Below are 20,155 nucleotides of genomic sequence, written 5' to 3'. Positions count from 1 at the left end.
TTTCCTTCAGGAATCCAGCATTTCTTCTCTTTTTCGCAATCCGCTGTCCTTGAATGATCCAATAAAAAAGTTCTCTTCTCTCTTTCTTGCATTATTTGCCAGTACCAGACCAAGACAACAATATGCTTTTTTGAGAAGACAAGAGATATCAGTTTACGACCGGGGGTAAATTAACGTTTCCAGATGCAACAGAAGATATAATTTGCATTCACAAGTGCTCAGCCTCCTGTGGCTTTAAAACACAGCTGAAGGAGGAGTACTTATATAGTAACTTGATGTAGGGAAGATCCATCAAAGATATTTAACAAATGCATTACTTTTCTCTCTCTCACCTATCTTCAAAAACCTACAGCTCCTCTGCTGCTTCCCTTTGATCTTTTTACTGGCTAACCTGTTCAGCAAGATGTGTGGCTCGAGGCATACCAAGAGCCTATCAGTGACCTTGCTGCTATTGCACTGGTGATCCTGGCAAATGAAACCATCTGGTTACACCCATGGGGTTCCAGCCAGCATTTTCACCTCACCAAGTATCTTTTGCACCAACACATCCCTCCAAGCTGCTCAAAGTAAAAGGTACTGTGGGGCGTGGCTGGAGGTCCCGCAAGATGGCAGCTGCTCTTTAGGGCTCCGTGAGGCTTCAGCTCTTCCTGGAAGGAAGGAGATGTTTTCACATCAAAATGGTTGATTTCCCCCAGTATTTTTGAGCACCGGAGCTCTACCGCTGCATAAATATGCCTGCATCTTACAGAGACATTGAGTTTTGAAGTCCTTTCAGAGACTTCATGTGAGGGCCTGAGGTAATTATTTATCTGCCTCATTTGCGTTCCACTTCATAAGCCTCTGCACAAACCTAAAACTCACAGCATTGTTTCTATTTGACTTAACTGCTTGCCTGGATGTCATTCTACAAATCTAATTTCCTTTCCAATGGAATATTTGTTACCTTCTGACAGCCAGCTGAACTTTTGACCTCTCTTCAAACACATTTAGCTGAGGTTTCCAACTTTCAGTATTCACTGACAGCTCTTGTTATCAAGGAGCTCTTTCAAATTGCTCTTCATAACATGGTAAAAAATGCTGTCCTTTGATGGAGAAGATTTTTTTCTTTTCAGAAGGTTCCCTTAAAACTAGTCACCAATTGTTTGATCATGTGCAGTAAAATGCTTTGCTCTTGTGGTATTCTGCCATGCCTGTTCCGAGAGAATAATTTAGGATTTTTTATTTATTTATTTTGTATTATATTTTGCTCTGTTAGAAGCTTCTTGCAGCAGCTTCTCATAGTAAAATAATTTCATCATCACCCGACATTGCTGGCTTCCTATTACCAGAATTGCTGCTGTCTTTTATGGGGAGGCCACACAATTCTCAGAGCTGCCAGTCATCCTCTTCCTCCAAGTCTAATAATCCTCTTCGAGTGGTGCGCACACATATAATTAAATCTCATCTACCATCAGCTTTAACAATGGATAGTGCTACAGACTTTTTAAATTATAGCACCTCTTCATCTCATGCTGCTGGCGCAATTGCAAAAAAAACATTAACACCTCCTCTGTCAAGCGCCCAAAAAAAGACCTGGATTCTCTCTCAAAACCATCTACACATCTTACTCTAGATGATGTCATGGAGGAATTGTGTGCATTAAAGCCCTTTAGGATGGACACTAATGCCTCTTTGCAACATATTGAGGAGCAATGGTCCAAACACGAACAACAAATTTGTACTCTGGAACAGAGAGTCTGTAAGATTGTAACACTGTCAATCCTCAGATCTCCAAGGACATAGCTCAACTTAAAAGGCTTACCGATAGAAATAGGAGAAATAATCTTCGCCTTTTTGGGATTCCAGAAGGTTCAGAAGGCTCTAACATGATTGCATTCATTCAAACAGCAATACCTTCAATTCTTCGCTTGCCTTCTACCTCTCCCCTCTCTATCCAACGGGCACATCGTTTAGGTCCACAGACTTCAACTGGCCCTCGTGCACATCCTAGAGGCATTATTATTCTCTTTCTCCAATTTACTGCCTTGATGCAAATACTCTCGAAAGTCAAAAAGATGGGCTCTTTGCAATGGCCAGGTCATAAAGTGTTTTTCACACAAAACTTCCCTCCTGCTACAGCTGTACGTCACAAATAGTTTTTGGACTTATGTCCACAACTCAAATCTGTGAATATTCGATATGGTCTTCTTCACCCATGCCTTTTCAAAATGACATTCAAGGACAAATCTTACTCGTTCGAGGAACCATCAGCACTACAACCTTAGTAACCAACACAAAACAGAAGCAATGGAACTAGGAGCATCTGCAATTACTTGTAAGATATAATTTAATTTGTCTTTAATGTACTTTCTTTTTTTCTGGACAGTTTAACAGTAATGGTTATGTTTAGTATTTATATCCATGGTTTTCCTTCACTGCGTCTTCTTATTTATTTAGATAGTGTTCTTCGTGCAATCCTCCTGTTTCTTTCCCTACAGTATCCCTTTCTCACCAACCAAATTGTTCGCCTACACGTTCCACTGGTAAGGTTTGCTTTTTATTGTTCTTCATGTCACACTCCTTTACTGCAGTTATTACATTATTTGGTCTCCTAACTTCTATGAAACTCTCCTTCATAAGTTTTAATATATATTATCAATTTTCTTGTGCTGAAGCCAATCTTGCCTGTCTTTTCAGGTTCTCCGCTGTCCCGCTACCTTTCGGGGTACTCACTTTCTATCTTGTCATCTTTAGCTTTCATGGACTTTGGTCCCTGTAATGCCACATCCATGTATATACAACTTCTGGAGGTCATATTCCTCCTTCTCTTTTTCTTTACTATCTTGTTTCTTTCCCATTTCTTAGCTTTTGCAAAATGGATATTCCTAGTTTTTTCCTTGTTACAGCAGATGTTTATTAATACTTCTTGTTACAGGGAGTGCAGAATTATTAGGCAAGTTGTATTTTTGAGGATTAATGTTATTATTGAACAACAACCATGTTCTCAATGAACCCAAAAAACTCATTAATATCAAAGCTGAATATTTTTGGAAGTAGTTTTTAGTTTGTTTTTAGTTTTAGCTATGTTAGGGGGATATCTGTGTGTGCAGGTGACTATTACTGTGCATAATTATTAGGCAACTTAACAAAAAAAAAATATATACCCATTTCAATTATTTATTATTACCAGTGAAACCAATATAACATCTCAACATTCACAAATATACATTTCTGACATTCAAAAACAAAACAAAAACAAATCAGTGACCAATATAGCCACCTTTCTTTGCAAGGACACTCAAAAGCCTGCCATCCATGGATTCTGTCAGTGTTTTGATCTGTTCACCATCAACATTGCGTGCAGCAGCACCCACAGCCTCCCAGACACTGTTCAGAGAGGTGTACTGTTTTCCCTCCTTGTAAATCTCACATTTGATGATGGACCACAGGTTCTCAAAGGGGTTCAGATCAGGTGAACAAGGAGGCCATGTCATTAGATTTCCTTCTTTTATACCCTTTCTTGCCAGCCACGCTGTGGAGTACTTGGACGCGTGTGATGGAGCATTGTCCTGCATGAAAACCATGTTTTTCTTGAAGGATGCAGACTTCTTCCTGTACCACTGCTTGAAGAAGGTGTCTTCCAGGAACTGGCAGTAGGACTGGGAGTTGAGCTTGACTCCATCCTCAACCCGAAAAGGCCCCACAAGCTCATCTTTGATGATACCAGCCCAAACCAGTACTCCACCTCCACCTTGCTGGCGTCTGAGTCGGACTGGAGCTCTCTGCCCTTTACCAATCCAGCCACGGGCCCATCCATCTGGCCCATCAAGACTCACTCTCATTTCATCAGTCCATAAAACCTTAGAAAAATCAGTCTTGAGATATTTCTTGGCCCAGTCTTGACGTTTCAGCTTGTGTGTCTTGTTCAGTGGTGGTCGTCTTTCAGCCTTTCTTACCTTGGCCATGTCTCTGAGTATTGCACACCTTGTGCTTTTGGGCACTCCAGTGATGTTGCAGCTCTGAAATATGGCCAAACTGGTGGCAAGTGGCATCGTGGCAGCTGCACGCTTGACTTTTCTCAGTTCATGGGCAGTTATTTTGCGCCTTGGTTTTTCCACACGCTTCTTGCGACCCTGTTGACTATTTTGAATGAAACGCTTGATTGTTCGATGATCACGCTTCAGAAGCTTTGCAATTTTAAGAGTGCTGCATCCCTCTGCAAGATATCTCACTATTTTTGACTTTTCTGAGCCTGTCAAGTCCTTCTTTTGACCCATTTTGCCAAAGGAAAGGAAGTTGCCTAATAATTATGCACACCTGATATAGGGTGTTGATGTCATTAGACCACACCCCTTCTCATTACAGAGATGCACATCACCTAATATGCTTAATTGGTAGTAGGCTTTCGAGCCTATACAGCTTGGAGTAAGACAACATGCATAAAGAGGATGATGTGGTCAAAATACTCATTTGCCTAATAATTCTGCACTCCCTGTATGCAATTTAGAACTGTTACTTGGAATGTTAAGGGCTTAAACACCCCATTAAACATCAGTGTGTCTTATCTCACCTAGCTCGTTTGAAATGCCACATTGCTTTGTTGCAAGAGACTCACCTCAACGACTGAGGCAATTAAGCTTAAAAAACAATGGGTAGGGACCATTTTCTACTCCCCTTCCACCACAAACAAAAATGGGGTAATTATACTGTAAGGAAATGCCTCCTTGGCATGGTTACCCCATGACGTTTTGCCTTTGCTGATGCCAAGTTATTATTTGAAAGTGTACTGAGGTCTGCTAACCAGGCCCCAGCACCAGTGTTCTTTCCCTAACCTGTACCTTCGCTTCCACAGTTGGCACACCCTGGCATCCCGGTAAGTCCCTTGTAACTGGTACCTCTGGTAGCAAGGGCCCTGATGCCAGGGAAGGTCCCTAAGGGCTGCAGCATGTCTTATGCCACCCTGGGGACCCCTCACTCAGCACAGACACACTGCTTGCCAGCTTGTGTGTGCTAGTGGGGATAAAACGACTAAGTTGACATGGCACCCCCTCAGGGTGCCATGCCAACCTCACACTGCCTATAGGTATAGATAAATCACACCTCCAGCAGGCCTTACAGCCCTAAGGCAGGGTGAACTATACCATAGGTGAGGGCATAAGTGCATGAGCACTATGCCCCTACGGTGTCTAAGCAAAACCTTAGACATTGTAAGTGCAGGGTAGCCATAAGAGTATATGGTCTGGGAGTCTGTCATGCACGAACTCCACAGCACCATAATGGCTACACTGAAAACTGTGAAGTTTGGTATCAAACTTGTCAGCACAATAAATGCACACTGATACCAGTGTACATTTTATTGTAACATACACTCCAGAGGGCACCTTAGAGGTGCCCCCTGAAACCATACCGACTACCAGAGTGGGCTAACTAGTTTTAGCAGCCTGCCACACACCAGACATGTTGCTGGCCACATGGGGAGAGTGCCTTTGTCACTCTGTGGCTAGTAACAAAGCCTGTACTGGGTGGAGGTGCTTCTCACCCCCCACCCCTGCAGGAACTGTAACACCTGGCGGTGAGCATCAAAGGCTCACCCCCTTTGTTACAGCACCCCAGGGCACTCCAGCTAGTGGAGTTGCCCGCCCCCTCTGGCCACGGCCCCACTTTTGGCGGCAAGGCCAAGGGGGGATAATGAGAAAAACAAGGAGGAGTCACTGGCCAGTCAGGACAACCCCTAAGGTGTCCTGAGCTGAGGTGACTGACTTTTAGAAATCCTCCATCTTGCAGATGGAGGATTCCCCCAACAGGATTAGGGATGTGCCCCCCCTCCCCTCAGGGAGGAGGCACAAAGAGGGTGTAGCCACCCTCAGGGCTAGTAGCCATTGGCTACTAACCCCCCAGACCTAAACACACCCCTCAATTCAGTATTTAGGGGCTCCCCAGAACCTAGGAAAGTAGATTCCTGCAACCTAAGAAGAAGAGGACTGCTGAACTGAAAAACCTGCAGAGAAGACAGACACCAACTGCTTTGGCCCCAGCTCTACCAACCTGTCTCCCCACTTCTAAAGACACTGCTCCAGCGACTCGTTCCCAGGGTCCAGCAACCTCTGAAGCCTCAGAGGACTACCCTGCATCTAGAAGGACCAAGAACTCCCGAGGACAGCGGCTCTGTTCCCCCAAAGACTGCAACTTTGCAACAAAGGAGCAACTTTGAAACAACACACGTTCCTGCCGGAAGCGTGAGACTTTGCACTCTGCACCCGACGCCCCCGGCTCGACTTGTGGAGAACAAACACCACAGGGAGGACTCCCCGGCGACTAGCCAGAGTTGACCACCCTGAGCCCCCACAGCGACACCTGCAGAGGGAATCCCAAGGCACCCCCTGACTGCGACTGCCTGCTTCAAAGACCCGACGCCTGGTAAAGACTCTGCACCCGCAGCCCCCAGGACCTGAAGGATCCGACCTCCAGTGCAGGAGCGCCCCCCAGGTGGCCCTCTCCCTTGCCCAGGTGGTGGCTACCCCGAGGAGCCCCCCCCCCCCCCCCCCGAACCCCTTGCCTGCATCACTGAAGAGACCCCTTGGTCTCCCATTGAAACCTATTGCGAACCCGACGCCTGTTTGCACACTGCACCCGGCCACCCCGTGCTGCTGAGGGTGTACTTTGTGTGGACTTGTGTCCCCCCCCCCCCCCCCGGTGCCCTACAAAACCCCCCTGGTCTGCCCTCCGAAGACGCGGGTACTTACCTGCTGGCAGACTGGAACCGGGGCACCCCCTTCTCCATTGAAGCCTATCTGTTTTGGGCACCACTTTGACCTCTGCACCTGACCGGCCCTGAGCTGCTGGTGTGGTAGCTTTGGGGTTGCTCTGAACCCCCAACAGTGGGCTACCTTGGACCCAAACTTCAACCCCGTAGGTGGTTTACTTACCTGCAAAAACTAACAAACACTTACCTCCCCCAGGAACTGTTGAAAATTGCACAGTGTCTAGTTTTAAAATAGCTATATGTCATTTATGTGAAAACTGTATATGCTATTTTGCTAATTCAAAGTTCCTAAAGTTCCTACATGAAATACCTTTCATTTGAAGTATTACTTGTAAATCTTAAAATAAACTAAGAAAAGATTTTTCTATACAAACACCTATTGGCCTGGAATTGTCTGAGTGTGTGTTCCTCATTTATTACCTGTGTGTGTACAACAAATGCTTAACACTACTCCTCTGATAAGCCTACTCCTCGACCACACTACCACAAAATAGAGCATTAGAATTCTCTTTTTGCCACTATCTTACCTCTAAGGGGAACCCTTGGACTCTGTGCATGCTATTTCTTACTTTGAAATAGTACATACAGAGCCAACTTCCTACATATACTCTGTCATAAAGCTCTCAAACCTATAATAATTTCACATCATCAATATACAGAAGGCTGCTGGGTACTTGTTACATTTACAATTGACAATATTTCTCTTACTATCCTAAATATATACAGCCACACACATTCAGATCCAAATTTTTAGAATAATTTTTCACATATTGGCTCTTAACATTCCTCAAACAATTTACTAATAGGTGGTGACTGCAACCAAATTCTGGATCCATTTTTGGACAGACGTTCCACGTCACATTTCGTTCCACATGCCTCCCACAAAGCTTTTAAATTTTTTATTTTACAGCATTCTCTCTCGGATTCCTGGAGAATATACAATCCTGACCTCTTGGAGAACTCTTTCTCTAACCCACCATTCCCATTATAAGCTTGATTACATCTTTCTGAGTAAAGGTTTATTGCAACACATGGTCAACTCTGAAATCTGTGCTATAGTGATCTCAGATCACGCACCTGTGATTACTGACTTTGATCTTTTTCTTAATTTTTCTAAAACATCTTCATGGAGGTTTAATAACTCTCTACTTTCAGATGCTACTTTTATCACTTCCTACAGTAAGTTTATAGAAGAATACTTCCACATCAACGATGTACCACTGCACAGCAAAAAGTCCATAAGGTAAGTCCTTTGTATACATGTACAGAAACGTATGGCACTGCAATATGGTTCATCAAGAAGGTTTTAATTTGTTTGCTTTCGTATATCTCCGATATAGACAACAGCTACTCAGTATGAGAAATAGCTCCATCAAATGAGAGTACAGCCGACACGTGTTTCGTCAATAACACTTTCTCAAGGCCAATTTTGTAATCTTAAGCGCCCCGTCAATATACTTCTGTGTAGGTTTCCTATGTCCTCCATATAAATTATAATGCCAGATACACATCAAATGCAAAGCATATAATATGCAGTGAGAACCCGACCTTGATAAGTCGTAAGCGTCCGATATTGGCACTTATTTACAAGAGATTGGTAAAGGTACTTTTTGGTGTGCCGTGGTACAGCGTTGTTATAGAAATTTGGTGGTTTTTCAACCAATATTTATGCACCTGAATTGGTTGGGTGTGGTACCGCTTGGCACTCTTATGACATTGCAGCACAGCATATGACTAATTTTGTGACTGAAGGAAGTGCGAACCTTTTAGCGCAGCCACTATTGTTTGTATAATACATCCACATCAACGATAGTGATCAACTATCATTTCATTCAAAGATGCATTCAAAGCAGCCTCGAGGGGTTTCATCATAAGTTACGCTCACTCAAAAAAAGTCTGCTCAACAAAAATTGACTTCCACCCTTAAAAATATAAAGTCTCTTGAACATGAATACTATCTTGAAGCACTGGTCTCAGCTAAAATGGAGTTTAACCAATATACCACTGAACAAGTATGCAGCACCCTCCTGAAAATGAATGCCAGATATTATGGTGGTAACAATAAAGTTGGTTCTCTTCTAGCTCGATATTTGAAACAAAAGAAAAGAAAAAACAGCTATTAAATCTATCACAGATAACAATGGTGTTAAACACTTTAGAGATAAAGATATAGCATTGTGTTTCACTTCTTACTATAAGGACCTATACACTCCAGAACACACACCATCAGTTGAATCTATCAACCAATATTTCTTTAATCTCAAACCAAGAGACCCATTGCAGATTGACCTCTCATCTTTAGACCAACCCCTACAGCTTACTGAACTATATAAAGCTTTACAATCTCTCCCCAAGGGTAAGGCCCCAGGGCCAGATGGCTACACCATAGAATTCTTTATCAAGTTTGCCAAGTCTCTCTTCCCCTATTCTCTTTCAATTACTTAATCACTTTATAAAGTCAGGTTCTGGATCTAGCTCATTTATAGAGGCCATGATTTGTCTTACTCCCAAAAAAGATCAGGATGCGACTGAATGTAAAAATTATAGACCCTTATTTTTAATTAATACAGACTGTAAACTCTATGCCAAAGTTTTAGCTCTTCGTTTACTCCCATATATACCTGAACTTATTGATTCTCATCAATCTGGCTTTATCCCTAATAGAAATGTACCAGATAATTCTGGTACTTTTAAAAATATTAACAAGGCTTCTAAACGTAAGATTCCTCAGCCAGCTTTGTCATTGGTTGTGGAAAAGGCCTTCGATAGGGTCTACTGGGGTTTCTTGTCAAAGGCATTGGAATGGCATGGACTAGGTACTAAATTTCAACATTTTATTTCCATTCTTTATTCCTCACCATGTTCCTCGGTTATAGCAAATGGTATCAGATCTCCTTTTTTACCGTCTTAAAAAGAGGCACTCGTCAGGGATGCCCATTATGTCCTTTACTATTTATTTTGGCTCTCGAAACCTTTCTATACCAATTAAAAACGACTGGACAATTTACGGGGTTTCAAATTAATAATACACACATTAAATGTATGGCATATGCTGATGATATTCTTTTGTTCATGTCTCACCCTGACACCTCTCTTCCTGCATTAGCTCAACTTATATTCTGATGTATCTGGCTATAAACTTAATATAGACAAAACAGTGGTTTTACCACTTAATGCTCATTGCCCTGGCTCTGTATTCCTTGATGCAGAATTATCTTGGAATTCACCTCAGATTGAATGTCTGGGGGTATGGTACTGCACTACACTCAAGGATACACTAAAGACTAATTCAGAAATCTTATTGGCAAAGCTTGTATATCTCACACAGAAATGGTCTCCGTTATATCTCACGTGGTGGGTCTGCTTGGACACCATTAGGATGATGCTTCTTCCTTATGATGCTTCCTATTAAGATACCTGAACTTTTCTTTTTTAGTAATTCTATCCAAGTTCCTGTGGAACGGTAAACAACCCTGAATCGCTCTCTCGAAATTAAAACTTCCTAAAGTAGAAGGTGTTGTTAATTTTCCTGACTTTTTAACTTATCACAAATATTTTGGTATTAAGCAAATACAATCCTATTTATCTACACTCAATGATGCATCTCAAAAGCTAAGGTTCTCTTTGGAAGAAACATGTATTTCTCCCTTTTCCCATAAACACATTATATTTATGTCTAACCCCCCAAAATTCTGGTTGCCCAGCACTACCTCCCATTCAGTCAATTTACTGAAACCTTTTTTTATTTTGCATCCTACCCCCAATTAATCAATTCTTTAACAGCCCTATTTGGCATAATAGTTCTCTCAGGAAACAAGGTAAAACCTTGTGTTGGAAGGCTTGGATGACTAGAGGTAGTCTTCTAATTTCCCAATTATATCATAAAGACTCTCTAATCCCTTTTATTACTCTCGCAAAAACTAGCTATTCGCATGAAATCCCAATATATCATTCTTTCTACTCAGGTCCAAGAGGCCCTCAAACTTATACATCACAATCATTCTTCTTTTGCATCATCTCCCCACAAGATCGTAACTTCTAATTATCCTAAGGCAGCTGGAATTTATAAACTTTTAAGAACGTCGGTTTCACTTAGACTCAAATCACCTATTGAAACATTGTGGGAATCAGATTTTGGAGTTGTTTGGCCAACATTTTTATGGGATAGAATTCGGTATAGGATACATTCCACTGCACGCACTGCAAGCCTCACGCAGACCCTATATTTTTTTTTTTATAATAGACTTTTCTACACTCGTGTACACCTTTTCAAACTCAAACTTACACAAAATGACAATTGTTTGTGCAGCCACACTCAGCAGGGTACGGACTTTCACATGTTTTTTTCTTGTCCATCCCCTTGTCCATCCCCATCTACTTTTTGGTCCTCAATATGGTCTCACATTTCAGCAATAGCTCAGATCTCCTTACCAATGTCACATAAATTAGTGTTTTTGGGTGGCATCGACGAAATCTGGAGTTCATTCAAGCCTTTAGGAAAATTGGTGGACCTCTTGCTTTCTATTGCAATCTCTATTATTACTTCTAACTGGAAATCTTCAGTGAACATTACTCTCAGACAGTGGTGGCATTCTGTATGTTATCATCATAGACTTGACAGCTACAAGCTTGATTCAACAGGAACTTTCTTCAAATGTCATCGGCTATGGTTGCCATTAAGTAACTATCACGCACTGGGAAGGAAATGGAATTCTCTCCTCCTTTTTAAAAATTTCAATATATTTCCTGTTTTTCTTCTTATATTTACTTATTTCATCTTACATTCGCTGTAACTACTGTCTATTACCTCTATCTCCACATGGCTATCAATTGATTCCATTTTCTATCCTTATAGCTCTTCTACCTCTCCTTTTCTCTTTCTTCTTTCTTTATTAAAACTTGGGAGTCTTTGATACTATGTTGCTGTATATGCCTAATTCATTTACATGTTTAATATGCATTATAAGTACAATATTCTTTATTCACAATTGCATATATCTGTTCTGGCAATGTTCAGGTAATGTTTTTGTATTTGACTCCAAAAAAAAAGTCTTGAAAAAAAAAAAATGTGAAAGGTACTATGAAGGCAAAGACAAAATCACAGTGCAGCAGCAGCCATGTAGAAGTCAGCTGTTCTGAAAGGGGGTGAAGGGTGAGGTTGGTTGTAGACCTAACTATGCAATTAATCATTTGAGTCAGCTAAATGAAAAACAGTGCATGGGCCTTGTTTAAACTTATGAAGCAAGAATACTGGTTCCTTTCAAATGCACGCATTAATGTAAAGTAAGAGAAGCTGCATCCATAGTTCGCTCAAACTACGGCAGCAGTACTTACCTCTTTCTTGCCTGCTTCAGACTTGGTCTTTTCTTTGGAGCCAGATGTTGGCATTTCTTTTGTGTGTCCGTCAGGAATGTAAATCAAGAGGCAGGGAGCTTCTTTGCAGCTGTGTGGACTAGAGAAAATAGGTGTGTTTACAGAGCAGAACGTTAAATCAAAAAAGGATAAACAGTTAATTGTGATATAGAAATGTATAAAAGCTATAAATCATTTACAAACTAGCTTTGTGCTACACGTCTAATGACACCTAGAGTTTATTACACAATTTGCCTTTTCATTTACCAAGTTTGATTCAATCTCACCATCAGATTTAGGACAAAGGAACCAAACTGAATTTGTAAAGTCACATCTCAAAGTCAAACAAATTAATAAAAGATGCCTGCAATCCTGACAAATTAGGCCATTAAATCAGGCAATTTTAATGAATGGTAAACAAAAGATGTGCAAGGAAAACCGACACACTAAAAGACGATTCACATATGTATTCAAAGAGTAGGGTTGCATGTTTGCTTGATGAACAAATATATTTACACTAAAGAGACAAAGGGAAGCAGCCACTTTGCTAAACATGTCACACTAACATTTAAAACGTCTAATGATTTACTTTAGGCTTTTTCTGAATTGCCTCAAACTTTATATTTTGCAACTCTAATCTGATTTTACGTTAAAAAAAAGCACCTTGACATCAGATCCAACCAACTAAACACGTAGAACAACGTAATTGCAAATGGCCATTTTAATACTGTCTAATACTTCATGTTTTGTTGAGGGAGCTAGGCTACAGAGATGAAAGGTTATTTGTCAAAGGATCACGCTGGTCAGATAGCAAAGCTAGGATTAGAACATATCACCAGGGACCACAGTCAGCAGGTCATGCAAACAGATCCTTTGCCAAGAATTTGCTCTCTGTTTTACAGAAACAATTTAACATTTTCTAATAAGCCATACCACTGAAAGAATGGGAGTAGTGTGGCAGAGACACTTACAAATGTTTGGCTAACAAATATCTAAATATACCCCATATTCCTATGGCCATTTTCTTTTGGTCCAGTCATCCCTTGCCTAATATCAGAGCACCATTCCCCCATCTAGAGGTTGGGGCCAGAATGGTTTGTTTTTGGTAAGTGGACCTCACTGAACATTAAATGCTAGGACCATCCTTTACTGACATCAGTCGTATGCTCCGGAAGCCCCATGGAGTGGTCATTGTGGTCAAATTCTTTTATCCGGCGTTAATTTCTGGCCCTGGCTTAATTCATGTTAAGTGCACCATCTCTGACTCCATTAGGAAATATTGCTATTGTTTTCAGGTGGAGGTAGGAGGGTAGCATGTGAATCCAGAAAGCCTTTAATCTGCAAAACTACTTCTACAGGTAAGTAACCATTTTTTTTGTAGCACGAAGATTTCTGGATTTGCATGCTATGCACAGATTATATAGCGATGTTCCCTTGTCCTGCAGGAGGCTGGGTGGAAAAAGGTTGCGTTTGTGAATAGGTATTTATGTACTTTCTGTCCCACCTGTGCTTCCTTGTCAGCTTCAATGTTAACACAATAGCGTTTTATAAAGGTATGTATGGAGGACCAGGTTGCTGCTATATAGATGTTGCGTATCAAGACATCTGCTATGTAGAAGGCTGCTTCTTTCTTGTGTAATATGCTCTTGTCTCTCCTCTAGCATCACTCCTGCTGTTCTGTTACTTTTGAATTGTTTGGACTCCATCTTGCAATTTTGAGCATCACTGTTTGAATGTCTTTCACGCAGCGGAACAGCACTTCCTTTTAGTCAGACGCTTTGCTTCTTTTAGGGCTTCCATTGTTTTATCTTGAAGTTCTAAGTGTCCAAACTCTACATCCTCAGGAGTCACGCTGGCAAGCAGAGTGTTTTGGGTTTCGGATGAAACACCTGACTCCTTTGCATGGGAGGTATGTCTGGTTATGCTGGCAGGAATATGGTTTTGTCCTGTGCTAGCTCCAATGGGGGTGGAGAACAAGGACTTCTAGCCCATTGATGTGATGGGGATGAGAATTATGGTTGTTTTCCATTTCTCCTTCATTAGGAGAATCAGAGGAATTTGTAGAAAAGACACAAAATTTAGTTGAACATTCTATCAATAGGACGCAGCCCAGCGACTGGTGGTCCGGTATCTGGGTGAAAAGCTTTGATATTTTTCGTTTTCCTGGGTTGAGAACAGGTCTAAATGTCGGGCCCCCCACCTTTCAAAAGATCCTGTCAACCACTTTCCAATTTGGCTCCTTTTTGCCTGCCTCCTCCTATTTTTTCCTGATGTTAAGACTCCGGACACATTACCTCCACTGATCAGTGCTAAAGTGCATGTGCTGTGCCTTCCAAACTTGGTATGATTGGCTTACACCTAATTGGCACATTTTACCTAGAAGTCCCTTGTACAGTGGTATCCCTTTACCCAGGGCCTGCAAATTAAATGTTACTAGTGGACCTTTCAGCAAAGCTTGCACCACCCACAGAAGTAGCCATTCAAAACCTGTCTCAGACCTGCTACCAAAGAGCCGTAGAGGTGGGGCACAGCTGCATTTGTAAAGGCTGTGCCCTGGCCTCACACAAAGAGCTGGTTTACCTGACCCCCCCGCTGACGCCTGGAGCCAGTGCTGGAGGAGAGAGGGGACATTCCTGGAACCGGTTAGTGCTGGTTGGAACACCCTCTTCCCTTCTGTGGAAGTTGCACAAAATGAGTATAAGTAGGGGGGCTGTCCCCCACAATTTTTGACACTGCCTAGACTTGTAACCGGATGCTCCTGGAAGGGGGTGGGACCACCATTAGGAGTAACATGCTTGCTGTGCTGGCCTGTGACCTGCTGGTTCATCAGTGGGACTGCAGCTGGACTATCAGGACCCTCTTGTGCCTGCCCTGCACACCTTCATTGTGTAGGCTGCATTCCTTTTAACTCTTGACCTGTGTGTATGTTGTGTTTGCCATTTTTTTTTTTCCGGGTGGGGGTGGGGTGGGGAGGGGAGGGGGGAGGTATCCATAATTTCAGGATCTGCCTGTTATGCAGTGGCAGGGTAAAGTTCTGGGGCACATGTAATATGGAAATGTTTCTTATTCTTCATTCATGATGATGTCTTGGCATGCATCATGATATGTTTATTATGGCATGTGTCTTTTTGGCGATAAGGATTACCTGACTACTGCTTGTGTTGCAGAATCCCAGTAACCTATGTTTACCGGACTACTGCTTAGTCTTGCAGAGTACTAATAACCCTTGTGGTACTCTGACAACTGCTTGTGTAGCAGAGTATTACTGACATGTGTTTGGTCTAATTAAGTTTTATGCAATACAGTCTATTCTGCTATAACTTGTTGTAGTGTTTCCTTTGTGGTGTATTTATTGTGTCTGTCTGTGTTTACACGTTGCCGCTGGGATGAGCCTGACTGCTTATTTCAAGCTACCCAGTGGGTTAGTAGGGGTTATCTTGGGTATGTAACTCTCTCGTCCCGACTAGGGTGGAGGGGTCTGCCTGGCTTAGGTACATACCCTAGTCAACCCGAAATGCTATTTCTAACAGTTGTTGTTTGAAACATTTGTTTTTTTAATTAATCTACTGAGGGCCAGAGGTTCTAGATGGGTCTGAGGGACTTGGCTGGCTTTGGAATCATAAAGCAGAGTGAGCAGACTACTTGTCAAATATCCCTTTCTGGGACTATTTCTAATGCCTTTTTCTGCAGCCAATTTACTTTGCTGTTTGTGCTTGGTTTTGGTCTGATGTTAGGCGACAGTTTCAAGAGTTCCGAGCCATCTCCGTGCTGGATGATATTGAGTATCCACTTGTCAGAGGTGATGCTATTCCATTTCCTGAAGAATCCTCAGATTCTTCCCCCTAACAGTGCTGTGTGCAGGGAGATCACAGGACTGCAGTCACTTGATGCTGTGACCAGCAGCCCTTGGTGCTACTATGCTTCCCTAGGACCTCCCTCAAAAGGGCTGTCTTGGCATGTTGTATTATTGCCATTGAGTCAGGCACCATGCTTGTGCTTGTGGTGTGAAATGAGCCTGAGGTGTTACTGGCTTTGACCCTCTTGAGGCAGCTTTCTTTCTTGGAGTGGTATAGTGTCTGAATTGTCCTCTTAATTGAAGGGCCCCCATGGAATTTGCAGTGTCATTACCCTTCAGTCTTTGAAGTGAGTTGACAATTGCCACTCCAAAGAAGCTTTCTCCGGAGAACAGCATGATGACCAACACTGTTTATACCGCTTGAATAAATCAGACCATATGCAGCCGTGCAGGTCTTCTGAGCATGGTTCTAGTGCAGAGTTGCCTGCTGGCTGTGTTTGCCACATCAAGGGATGACTTAAGGCAGGTGTTACTTGTGGTCTTTCCCTCTTGGATGATGCGCTCTGCCCTTATGGTACTGCTCAGGGAGGTGCTGTTGAGGCTCTACATTTCTTCCCACTGCTGATGTCTGTAACTGTTTAGAAGGGCACTGGAATTGGCAAATCCTCCACTGGATCACTTTAAAACACTCATTTCCATCTGACTGTCGGTAGTGCGCAAACAGAGCTGGGGATTTTAATCTCCACAGAACAAAACAGGGCTAATATTAAGTCAGTACTGAAAATGTCCCTGAGTTAATCTGGGTCTTGAGTAGTATATCTCTAGTATTGTTTTCTATTCTAGAGGTAACTGACTTGGCTGTCTGTCTGATTGCTTCTCTCTCCTGGTCTAATACATTGGGCAGCCTGGGCAGAAATAGGCTTCTCCTCTGAGAGGGAAGCAGTGTTTCCAGAAAGAAGCAGGATTCTTTAAGTTTGACTGTAGGAAACTGTAATTTTGTTGCAGTTGTCCCATTAAGTTTTGCTCACTTTTTAGCTACTAGATGCTGGTTTTCGACTTGACAATGCACTAAGTTCTGCCAAACACACCTCAATGCCAGTGTTCTTTCCTTAAAACTATGATGATTAATTGTAATCAAATTGCCATGGACTGTAGTACCTCTGTACATACGTTTTAAGTAAATGGCACCCCTGATACCTAGGGCATTGGTGCTAAAGAGGGCTCTAAGGGCTGCAGGATATCTTATACCACCCTAAGGGACCCACACACAAATTCCACACAAACTGCCATTGCAGGCTGCATGACATGGTGCAAACTATGACTGAAAACACAACATGGCACACTGTGTGTGTGCCATCCCAAAGACACTGCATGGGCTATATCTAAGTCACCCCTACAGCAGGCCTTGGAGCCCTAAGGCATTACAGCATGCGTGGGCGTATCTGCTGGGCAGATATGCCCCTGTAACGTCTAGTTCCATTGCTAGATATTACAAGTGAGTAGGGAAGCCATCTTGAGGTATGTACTGGGCACTGGTAAAAACGAGTTTCCCAGCTACATAATGGCTTCACTAAAACCTATGGTGTTCAGTATCAAACACCTTGTATTAATAAACCCACATTGATTCCAGTGTTGGATTTAATAATACCTGCACCCAGAGGGTACCTTAGAGGTACCCCCTGAAACCTACTAGACCTCTAGTGTGCTGGCTGACTGGTCCTGGCTAGCCTGCCAGCAAAGATGAGTTTCTGACCCCCTCAGGAGACGAGAGCTCTGCTCTCAGAGGTCAGAAACAATGCCTGCTCTGACACGAGGTGTTTACACCTCCTTCATCAGGCAAAATAGTAAATTAGCATGTCAAGGCAGGGAGCTTCAATGAGCACACTACCTTTGACAAGTGAGCTTGGCTTTCCCCAGACCTGGAGGGTGCCACCCTCTGCGCGCAGGCTAATCTGGCACCAGAGTAGGTGGTAAATTTAATAGCCAGGAGTCGTGTTTCACTTGCAGGCTAGCCACTTCCCTTGGGTGGGCTACCTGAAGTGAACAAGAAAGAAAAAATGCTATCATCTTGTGTGCGCGTTGAAACTGGGAACTATGGGACAGGGTGATACCCACTCCACACAGGAAGTGGTCATCTAGGGGGTGTAGTGACCCCAGGGATAAGTTACCCATTAGCTACTACCCCTCTCCCCCCTTAATGCCCCTAAATTCAATATTTGAGTGGCTCCGTGACACCAGGAACACACATTTGATTGGCTCCCAAAAAAGATAGACAAAGAAGAGCCAAAGAAGCAAGAACTAAGGACCTGTGACTGTTCGGTACCAAACCTACCGGCCCGCCTGCTGCTCCCGAAAACTGCAGTGACTCATTCTGCTGCTGTGCAACCTCCAAAAGCATGGGAGGACAGGCAGCACTTTGCAGAACAGCCACCATCTCTCAAAGTAGCTGAGCTACTTCTCTGCATCTTGCAGGCACCATAACCAATTGCCTCTGACTGCCGCCACCTGTTGGACCAAAGGCCTCTGCACCTGAGCTTCACAGTCAGAGTCCAGAAGAACCGATTGTGTCCCTAGTACCCATACACCCTCAAGAGCAGTGACCTCCCCACACACCCCCTTTCTGGGTATATCTGGACAGGCCCCCCAGTTACCACCTGCTGCCTCTGTCTGCAAGAAAAGAGCCTCTTCACCGTCATGATACAACGCCTAAAAGTACCATTGCGCCTGAGCCCTAGGGGAAGTGGACCAACCGTGCCCACAGGGTCCTGAGACCCTCTACAGCTGAAGACCCCCCCTTTGTGTTTGGCCGGACTGGTCCCCAAGTCTGCGCCTGCAGCCTGTTTTCACAGGCAACTACAAAATTGAGTCTTCAGCAGCGCAACCCCTGCTGGACAAAGCACCACTGCACACAAGCCCCACAGTCCGAGATCAACAGTATCTCTGCAGGCCCAGGACCCTCAGGATCTGGGCCCCGATGTTTATTCGCCCAGACTGCCCCACACTCCCAAGTCCCTGCTTGCAGCATCTTTACAACTGGACTGTTCCCCATTGACTTTAATCGGGCACCTGAAGCGGACAATCACCTCTGCACACACACTCCCCAAAGTCAACAGAGGTGATCTGTTGGTGTTGCCTTGGACCTTGCCCCATATTCACTTCAAGTCCTCAAGAACTGTCCTGTACGTTGCTGCCAAGTACCCGTATGCAGTATGTGTTTCTACCAATTAGGACAACATTAAAACACTAAAGTCAATGCAAGGGTATTTACTGTATCCTGCAAAACTGCTAACTTAAAAAGTACTTGCCCAATAACGAAGTTCTTGGTGAAAACAATTTATAAAAATATGTCTTTTTATTTTTTCAACTGGTGTGGCTCTCTTTGAGTGTGTGTGTCATTTACTGACTGTGCATGGCCGGCAAATGTCTCACACTCCCCTTTGATTAGCCTACGCTGCTCGACCTACCTACCACAAACTGAGCACTTGGGAAAACCCTGTCCACTTCTAAGGGGATACTGGGACTCTTTACACAGCATACCTCTTTTTGGTATACTATATAAAGAGTTCGCTTCCAACATTTCCTCAGGGAAAGAGTCCGATATGTTGTTGGCATTTCAGACAATCTCACAAGCCCAGTCTCGCCAAGCATGTAAATCCAGTTCACGTAATGATCCCTGCCCTCCCATGGTTTTACATAAATTGGTAGACATAATCAACCCAGTGATAATTAGATCCTGAATAACTCCCTGAGCTCAGCAAACGTTCCAAGGGGCTGGAAGATGTCGATAGTTAGATAACTTACAGAAACCCCTAGTTAATTCCTCCATCCTATCCAATCTTTGACTAATTTCACTGTCGCCCCGCCCTGAGTAAAATCATTGTGAAAGTGGTAACTATCCAACTAACTTCATATCTAGAGGAAGCAAATGTACTTCATTCTTTTCAGTCAGGCTTCCGTCCAAAGCACTCGACCAAATCTGCCCGGCTGGAAGTGGCTGATACTCTAAAACAACACTTGATGAAGGGAAGAAAGCTGTGCTGATCCTGTTGGACCTTTTGGCGGCCTAATACCATCTCTCATGAAATTCTTCTCCAGCGAGTCGGTGTGTGGAATAGTTGGAGCCGGATATCTCTGTTCCTACTAGCTGGAAACAGATGGTAAAACTAGGCTTTTATACCTCTAATGAAACCACTGTTGTCACCGGGGTTCCCCATAAGGCTCCTCTTTGAGCCTGGCCTTATTCAACATCTATATAGCATCGTTAA

At 43.2% G+C, this 20,155-nt stretch overlaps 1 protein-coding gene across 3 annotated transcripts in view; it reads right to left on the bottom strand.

The window, feature by feature from the left end:
• The window catches only part of EPRS1 (glutamyl-prolyl-tRNA synthetase 1), a 488,457-nt gene that overhangs the window by 293,829 nt on the left and 174,473 nt on the right, over positions 1–20,155 (bottom strand). For all 3 annotated transcript variants that reach the window (XM_069233874.1, XM_069233875.1, XM_069233876.1), the window contains exon 17: positions 12,077–12,194. In XM_069233874.1, the coding sequence (XP_069089975.1) occupies positions 12,077–12,194 (118 nt within the window). The remainder of the gene's footprint in view (positions 1–12,076; positions 12,195–20,155) is intronic.

Source organism: Pleurodeles waltl, chromosome 5 (assembly GCF_031143425.1).
Source record: "Pleurodeles waltl isolate 20211129_DDA chromosome 5, aPleWal1.hap1.20221129, whole genome shotgun sequence".
Lineage (NCBI taxonomy): Eukaryota > Metazoa > Chordata > Amphibia > Caudata > Salamandridae > Pleurodeles > Pleurodeles waltl.
Note: the sequence above shows the minus strand (reverse complement) of the source record. Positions and strands in the feature narration are given on the sequence as shown.